This window comes from Arachis hypogaea, chromosome 20 (genome assembly GCF_003086295.3).
Source record: "Arachis hypogaea cultivar Tifrunner chromosome 20, arahy.Tifrunner.gnm2.J5K5, whole genome shotgun sequence".
NCBI classification, from domain to species: domain Eukaryota; kingdom Viridiplantae; phylum Streptophyta; class Magnoliopsida; order Fabales; family Fabaceae; genus Arachis; species Arachis hypogaea.
Window position 1 is genome coordinate 111,712,720 of NC_092055.1, and position 9,775 is coordinate 111,722,494.

The 9,775-nt window shown below is 33.3% G+C and overlaps 1 protein-coding gene across 1 annotated transcript; it reads left to right on the top strand.

The window, feature by feature from the left end:
• The first annotated feature begins 4,145 nt into the window (after nt 1-4,145).
• LOC112784968 (uncharacterized) lies at nt 4,146-5,093 on the top strand. Its single transcript, XM_025828357.3, has 3 exons — nt 4,146-4,515; nt 4,605-4,693; nt 4,793-5,093. Exons 1-3 carry the CDS (start codon nt 4,356-4,358, stop codon nt 4,922-4,924), a joined length of 381 nt encoding a protein of 126 aa, XP_025684142.1. The 5' UTR covers nt 4,146-4,355; the 3' UTR covers nt 4,925-5,093.
• The last annotated feature ends 4,682 nt before the right edge of the window (nt 5,094-9,775 follow it).

Here is a 9,775-nt window from a genome sequence, read left to right on the forward strand (position 1 = left end):
AGGTGGTACCACCAGCGAGACAAGAAGCTGGGCCAAGTGCATCACGGCGAGGCAAGGGCGAGTCGCAGCGCTACGACGGCGAGGGCGAGGCGCAGCGACGATGAGGACGGGGCGCGACGATGGCGAGGGCGGGTGCGGTGACAGCGAGGGCAAGATGAGGTGAGACGAGAGCGATGGCGAGGCTTCCTTCTATTCTTCAATCTCTCTCTCTCTCTGAGTTTCTGCTTCTCTCTCTCTCTCTCTCTCTCTCTCTCTGAGTTTTTGCTTCTCTCTGATGGAGATGATGACATTGAGGGTATAAGTGTTCGAAGGACGATTTTAAAACCAAATTGAACCTTAAGGATGAATTTAAATGCAAAAATTGTACTTAATCCTTTTATTTATGAATTTAGATAATTTAGATTTTTTTTAATTCTTTCAATTTATTTCATGACTCACTTTCTCTCATAAGTCATAATTTTAAAAGGGTAAACTACCAATTCCATCCTTTAGATTATCAATACGTTGATAAAAATGACATCCACTTTTTTTAGCGACAAAATACCCCCAAATATTAAAAAACACTACAAAATACCAAACCTTAAAGAAAAGTTAATTTCGTTATACGTTTTCTCATTCTTTCCCGCTCCCTTTCCAAAGCAACTGCAATGACAACAGACAGTATTTTAGTCACTCCCTCTCCCAAACATCCCTAGAGAAACAGCAAGAATAACAACAACATCATCTCCTCACTCTCTCCCCTTACTCAAACCTCCTAGAAGTAGCAGTAAGCCTGCAGCAACAACAACAATAGATATCAGTTACTCTCTTTCTTTCTCACAATAATATCCTCCTCTTCTTTCTCACAGAAACCTCCGCAACAACAACAACATCTTCCTCACCATTTCTCTCCTCAAGGATGTCATCGCCTTCTCTCTCTCTCTCTCTCTCTCTCTCTCTCTCTCTCTCTCTCTCTCTCTGTTTCCTTATCCTCAATTTGGCGATGGCAATAGCAATAGCAGTGGACTTGCTCGTCGCTATTGTCATCTTGCTTAGCCATTTATTCTTTGATTTTTCTATCTCGTCTCTCTCTCTCTCTCTCTCTCTCTCTCTCTCTCTCTCTCTCTCTCTCTCTCTCTCTGTTCATCTTTCTCCACAATGACGATGATGGCTGTCGTTTGTCCTTTGGCCAACGCTGTCCTCTCTTGCCCTTTTTCCTTCAGTGTTAGGATTCATGAAAAATGTAAGAATTTGAAAGCTCCCAACTTTCACAATGTGATGATGATTAATAGCGAACATTTGATTTTTTATATGAGTACAAAACTACAAATAGTGAATGTTTTGGAGAATAAATTATATAACAATAACTAGTATACTCAAGAATTGCAGAATGTAGAAAGATTGAAAGCATTCAAGTGTTTTAGTTACCATTCCATACTTCATGATGATAAATCCTCACGCTTGGAGATATGGGAATCTATGAAAAATTAGGGTTTTAAAATTAAAATAAATTTGAAACCTAATAGAATAGTGTAAGGAATGCATAGTTGTAAAAATCGAATCGAACCAACTAGTTCGATCGAAAAACTGGTAAATCGGGGGATGAACTGGTCAAATTCGGTGAAAATCGGTTCAACTGAATCGTTTGAGAGAAAATTCTAAAATTGATGAAGGTATCGTTTGAGCCTAAGTCTTCTTTATTATTGTATACTCCTTTTGTCATTGAACTATGTTATTCTTTGATATTTTATATGCTAATTATTAATTAGGGTAAAACACACAATTAAACCAAACCCAACTCAATATTACACAATTCACCCAAATAAAAAAATGTTACATAGATCTCCCCATTCATTTCTCTATGTAAATCGAATGAGCTAGACTAGATTTAGCTTTTTATGTAAATCTAATCAGTCTGTTTCGATTTATGGATGCATGCATGCTGTCCTAATAAATCTAAACATGGTGATTAGATTTACTAGGACAGCATGCATGCATGCATAAATCGAAACAGACTTATTAGATTTACAATATGTAATTTGAGAAAAATAATTAAAATACTATATCAACAAAATTAGGCTATTTTTTATATCTCATCTATATTTTAAATTTTAAAAATAATTAATAACTTTTTCATGTTTATTTCTACTGAACTTTTTAAAATAGATGGTTTCAAATAATAATAGAGATAGACAGCTAGTTTTAAATTACTAGTGTACACGTAAAAAATTATTAGTTTTTAGAAAAATAGATGAATTTACGTATAAGTAATGATTTAAAGCTGTCCATTTAAAACCAGCTCATTATATTTCTAAAAACCAACACATTTGAATTTTTAATTATATATGTTGAAATAAAATTTATCAAAATTTTAATTTTTTATAATTTTTTATTCTTTTGGAATACTAATTTTTTTAATACTAATTTAAATGTGTTTGTTTTTATAAAAATAATGTGTTAGTTTCAAATGAACAATTTTAAATCACATCAATTTTTTTTAAAATTAGTAATTTTTTGTTCGTGTATGCTATTAAAATTATTCATTTGAAACTAACATTATTTTCATAAAAATAACACACATTTAAATTAGTATTAAAAAAAATAGTATTCCAAAAGAATAAAAAATTATAAAAAAATTAAAAATTTTGATAAATTTTATTTGAACATGTATAATTAAGAATTCAAATGTGTTGGTTTCTAGAAATATAATTAACTGGTTTTGAATGGACAACTTTAAAACACTACTTTTACGTAAATTTATCTGTTTTTTTTAAAACTAGTAATTTTTTACGTGTGCGCTAGCAATTTAAAACTAACCGTCTATCCCTATCGTTATTTGAAACCATCTATTTTAAAAAGTTTAGTAGAAATAAACATGAAAAAGTTATTAATTTAAAATTTAAAATATAGATGAGATATAAAAAAATAGCCTAGTTTTGTTGATATAGTATTTTAATTATTTTTCTCAAATTACATATTGTAAATCTAATCAGCCTGTTTTGATTTATGCATGCATGCTGTCCTAGTAAATCTAATCACCCTATTTAGATTTACTAGGACAGGGCATGAATCGAAATAGGGTGATTAGATTTACTAGGACAGCATGCATGCATGCATAAATCGAAACAGACTGATTAGATTTACATAGAAAGCTAAATCTAGTCTAGCTCATTCCATTTACATAGAAAAGTGAATGGGGAGATCTATGTAAAATTTTTTTTTCATTTAAGTGAATTGTGTAATATTGAGTTGGGTTTGGTTTAACTGTGTATTTTACCCTATTAATTATATAGTAAAACTATACAATAACTTTTTAGATGTTATTTTAATTTTATACTCACTTATATTTAAATTAATTATATTGTTATTATTCATAATTATTAATAAAAATATTATTAAACATGTATAACTAAAAACATATAAAATATTTTTATTAATTACAATATAATTACTTTTTTTTATGATATGATTATATGGTATTAATATTATTTTTCAATAAATACATATAGTATATAACAATATAATAAATATAAAAATACTTTAATATAAAAATAAAATTAAAAAAATTTATTGTTAAAAAATACTAGAATTTTATATACTTATTTAATAATAATCACCTAATCAGATTATAATTTATTGATTATAATTTGTTAAAACTTGATTGTTTCTAAAATATTAGTGAAGATATGTATTTTAAATTTTAATTTTAAGTTTTTGACTATTTTATATTTTTTATTTACACAGAACCAATTCTATTGGTTCAACTAGTAATTCTTCAGTTAAACCAATAAACTAGTAGACCAATAACCTAACTGTTTGACCGATTTAATTTTGACAACTATAAAAAAATATCACATAAACAAATTCGTTTGCCATAATTTAATGGTGCAAATCAAGTTGCTTTCTCTCTAAACTTTAATTTGTATTGCATTTGTTTATAACTACGAGATATTAACGTTAATAAAAAATACAACTTATTTTTTTTATTATTTCTATCAAATATTTATAATTATATTTTTTTATTATTATATTTTTTTATTTTTTTAAAATTTTTTATAAAAAATAAAAATAAATTAAATTTTTATAATTTATTTTAATTTATTATCAAATAAAATATAAAAAAAATTACTTTTTTATATTTTTGTCTTTATTTTGTTTTCAATCTTGCGTTATTATCTGAAACAAACGCAGGCTAAAAAGTAACCAACGAGCCGGATCCCAAACCACCAAACCCGAAATAAAATCTCACCGAACACCCAGTTTCCCCCAAAAAGAAAACCCCTATTGCCTCTTGGACCCATCTTCGTTGATCGAATCGCCAGCGATATCGACACTTTCTCCCTCACCGGTCACCGGGAGGAAAAGAACCTGAAAGCATGGCGCCGGCGAAGAAGGGGAAAGCGAAGGCCGAACCCAAGGCGCAGTCTCCGCCACAAACATCAGACAAATTTCCATCTTGTATAAGGATCATGTCTCCTTCTTCCGTCGCCGTAACCATCCACGCCAAACCCGGATCCAAATCCGCATCCGTAACAGGTCTTCTCTTCAACTCAAACTCAGTTTCATAGGTTCAATTTTATAGTTCTATTTCCATCGCCGTTTGGTAACAAGAAATAGGGTTTTAGATATCAGCGATGAAGCGGTAGGAGTTCAAATCGACGCGCCCGCCAGGGATGGAGAAGCAAACGCCGCTCTTCTCAATTACATTAGCTCTGTAAGGCTCTGTGGTTGAATTGAAATTTTCACTTTGCATAGTAATTTAGGATTCTTTAGTGTTGGAAAATGGAACATTTTGGTGTTGTGGTGATTACAGGTTTTAGGTGTAAAACGAAGGCAAGTTTCTATAGGAACTGGTTCTAAATCAAGAGACAAGACGGTGATTGTGGAGGAGGTAACTCAGCAATTTGTTTTTGACGCATTGGATAAAGTCTCAAAGCAGCAGTGACCAAGAGAGAATTTTGTAAAACTTGTTCTTCGTTGTTGTTCTTGGTTTGTATTTTATATAAGAACTTATAAGGATTATGGTTAATTAATGTTCATTGCTTTGATGGATTACCGAAAGCAATCTTTGGCCAAATTATAAGGAAAAAAAAAATATTATTTAGACATTAAAATTAACTATTAAAATTAATTATTTATGTGTAAATATATATTTAATTTATTTTTAATATATATTTTTATTTTTATTTTATACTCGTAAATGATTTTAATGGGGTATGAATGATGTTATTCACATGTCCCTTTCACCAATAATTAGGCTTAGCTTAAATTGTCCTGAAGTAAAGTCAGCCAATTTCAACTTGGGCTTAAATTGTCCTAAAGTAAAGTCAGCCAACTTCATCTTGTATGCATAGCTTGAGTCCTTGACCGTTCTTAATTTTTCATGTTGAAGCGGGTTTTTTTTTATTATAAAATAAAAAATATTTTTTTTTAAAAAATGATTAAAATTTTATTTTTAAGATCTAATTTTTTTTGGTGGAGCAAGTTCATCATATCTTCATTGAACTTTATAAAATTTATAAAGTTTGCCATTTTCACCAATGAATTTTAAATTTCCAAGTTTTTCTAGGTATTAGGAAGCATCATTCATACTATACTATTGCTGTTTGTATGCATGTATCATATATAATTGAACAAATAACAATTTGGATATATAATTCTATTTGATTTTTTTTATAGATTTTCAAGAGTTTGTATTTTAAAAAAATTAATGTGAAAGTACAAAAATTTCAAGTCATTCTTAAATATAGTTTATTTCTATGTACTCTTGTAAATTTTTGGGTGCGACAAACTTATCTCCACTCGAAAAAAAAAAGTTGAATTTCAAATTTTTTTATTTTTTTGGGAAATAATTTCATTGTACTCAATGAAGCAGAAAACTTAAGAGAGAACAAAAAGAAAGAAAGAGAGTATAGAGAATTCAAGTTTGTAAAATTGAACTATACAATACAAAACTTCTTATAAAACTAACCCTAGATTATCTATTTATAATACAACACCTAACCAACTCAACAAAGCCTGATAACCTACTCTAATTAACCTGGACCACAATTTTGTTGCCCTGCTACATAACTAACTTTTTCACTCTCTTCTTTTTCTGATTTGGACTTCACAGCCTCTATGACCCCCCTTCAAACTCAAAGTGGGTCTTGGACACACTCGAAGTTTGGCTTTCAGCCTTTCAAACGCAGTGGCAGCAAGGGGTTTTGTGAGGACATCAGCAACCTGATCCACACCAGGTATTCATATCCTGGCCCAAAATGAAGCCAGGCCCAAAAAGAATAATTGTCTATCCCATAAAGGTGGCTTCTACTACTCCTATCGGACCTCATAGAGGTTGGACGCAACGAAGATAGCTTAACCCTATTTATCCGAATAAGTAACTACCTCCTAAGATATCTCCTACTTATCTAGAAGGGAGGTCTCAACAACCTCCATAGAAAAAGGGAACAGTTATCCACTAATAAAGGTGGAACTACTTTAAAAGGTAGTTATCTATTCTACTATAAATAAACTGACACTCTTTGATTTATTCAAGACCAAATCTACTAAAAACTTGTTTGAAGTTCTTGCTAACTTAAGCATCGGAGTCTCTTGCAAGTACCACCCCAATTTCCTCACGAAAAACTCGGACGGTAGCACCTCGGCACCAATACAAGTCAGACGTTGCCTCAAAAATAGTCTAGACCTCACGTCTAGGCCCAAAAGTAACCCAGTTTCAGGTAACCCCTAGAACATTGGTGCCGTTTTTGGAGGCCTAGAAGTCTACACCCCACCATGGCGGACGAACAATTTGAAGACGGGCGCACTGCATCCGAGTCTGAGCCTAAAACTCACAATGACGAACGAACCCTTATTGTACCCCCGCGACAAGAAGGGACAAGTAATCCAAATGAGGAAGGAACATCGCGAAATCCTTACACCCAACGACTATAGTCGGAGGTATATTCACCGGAGGACGAAGAGCCTCCTCATCCCACAGAAATACTAGGACTCTTACACGGGCACCGCGACAGATGAGAACACAGAGAGCATTACGAAAAGTAGAGAGAGAATTATGAAAAGAAGTACGATGGCGAAAAGAGTTGGAGGAAAAGCTCAAGATATTATAGGCCGACCTTCGAAGTCGGAGCAATCGGGAGGAAATTCCTCTCGGAGGGGAGGATCTGTTCATTGAAGAAATCATGCGAGCTAGGGTTTCCAGGAACTTTAACAGTCCCGACATGGATCTCTATGACGGAATGACTAACCCGAGACATTGCCTTAGTAATGTTTAAAAGTCGGATATACTTGGTTGATGCATCCAATGCAACTCGTTGCAAGGCCTTTCTGACAACACTGACCAAGGCGGAGATGAAGTGGTCCGATAACTTACCACCCAGGTCGGTGGCTTGCTTTGATGACTTGGCAAGGAAGTTCCTTACCCAATTTTTAATTCAGAAGAACAAATTCAAACATGCTCCAAGTCTCTTAGGGGTCAAACAAGAAGTCGGAGAAACACTTTGAGATTATATGGAAATATTCCACAAAGCTTGCTTGGAAATACAAAACCTACCTCCTGAAGCAGTAATAATAGGGTTGGTTAACGACCTTAGAGAATGGTTGTTTTTCAATCTATATCCAAGCAGCACCCGACTTTCTTGTATGAAGTACAAGAGCGGGCAGAGAAGTATATTAACATGAAAGAGAACTCCCGACTTAGAGAATGAGACAAAGAAAAAGGAAGAGTACAACCTAGAGAAACCTCGAAGATACCTCAACTACACCCCACTTCAAGTTCTCTTGTTGATATATACAAAGAGATTTGTCACATTGAAAAACTTCTGCCTCCTCGTCCCATTAAGCACAAAAAGGCTGAAAGTCAGACAAAATATTGCGAGTATCACAAACTATATGGGCGTTCTACCAATGACTGTTATGATCTGAAAAATGTTATAGAAAAGTTGGCCAGAGAAGGTCGGCTAAAAAGATACCTCGTTGAAAGGTTGGATGACCTGGGAAAGAGGAAGAGAGGAGATAAAGATTAAAGTCGGTGAGGTCGACTCCCCTAAACTCCTGATAGGCCATATACAAGATAAATGGAGGATTTGCAGGAGGAGGAGGAGTTACTAAGTCGTCACATAAAAGATATCTTAAGGAGGTATATCAAGTAGCGGAGCTCCCGATCTGCCCACAATCTCATCCACCAAAGAGGATGCACAAGGGTTGACATCTGGTCACGACGACCTTATGGTAATTACAATGATCCTTGATAATTCAAATCTCCATAGAACTTTGGTGGATGATGAATCCATATTTGACGATAAATTTTGGAATGATTTGAGTGGATTTCATCATATAAATCCACATTTATTCATTCAAATAGCATACTTTTGTGTTCTCTCCCTAAATTGAGTTTAATTGTGAAAACATGTTATTTTGTGCTTAATTTAACTAATTTTATTCTACTTTCATTCCATTTGATGCCTTGATGTTTTTGATGAGTGATTTCAAGTATAATAGGTTGGAATGGTTTGATGAGAGTGGAGGAGAAGCATGCAAGAGGGAGAAAACATGAAGAAATCAAAGGAGGAGGACACAGCCATGTGTGCGTACGCACAACATTCTGTGCATACGCACAAATCAGCGCACGTGACTCACTTAAAGAAAAACGTTGGGGGCAATTTCTGAGCCCTTCTAAGCCCAGATCCAACTCCTTTCTGAACTATTTGAGGCCAAAATCAAGAAGGAACAAAAGAGAGCAATTAGGGATAGTTTAGAAACATGCTTTAGGTTATATTTTAGAGAGAGAAGCTCTCTCTTCTCTTTAGAATTAGGATAGATTAGGTTAGATCTCTCCTAGATTTAGGTTTAATTCTTGTTTTCATTTAGTTTTTCTTTGCCATTAATTGTTCTTGCACTCTTGTTCTTTAATTCTACTTTGTATTTCCTTTATTGTGTTCCTTTATGTTTATGACACTTTGTTACTTTTAATTTTAATTAATGCAATTCATGTTTTATTCTACTTATTGTTTAATTTAGTTGTTATTATTGTTTTCTTGCAATTGGTAGTTGTAGGTTTTATTATTTCTTGTTATTTTACCATGCTTTCCTTTTATGCTTTCCAAGTGTTTGACAAAATGCTTGGTTGGGTTTTAGAGTAGATTTTAGCACTCTTGGCTTATGGTTGAGGACTTAGATAACCTTGAGTTATTGATGTCCGAGACTAATTGTGATTAGGATTGTTAGTTGGTTTGGTTTCCACTAACGCTAGCTTCTTACTAAGGAAATTAGTAAGTTAGCTAGGACTTGTGGATTGAGATCAATTATGCCCTTTTGACTTATCCTCGATGTTAAGGTTAACTAATTGGGATTAATTCTTCACAATTACCATGCTTGTGGTCAATGGCTATGATAGGAAGCCTTGAATCCCAATCCTTGCCAAGGGTATTTTTAGTATTTGAATTTTCTTTTTATTGCTTTAATTGCTTTCATTTAATTTCTTGCATGTTTATTTACTTTTTTACTATTTACATTTCTTGCTTGTTGCTATCCCAAAACCCCCACTCCTCATAGCCAATAATTAAGCACTTCATTGTAACTCCTAGGGAAGACGACCCGGGACTTAAAACTCCCGGTTATTTTGTATTGATTGTGACATCTTTGAATTAAAATTTGATGTTGGTCAACTGTTGGGTTTGGACTATACTTGCAACGGAGATATTCTATCTTGAGAAATTCCAAACCTACTTTAGGCCATTCAGCAAATATTTTGTACCGTTGCCGGGGAGTTGCAACGGTGTTATATTATTGGCTA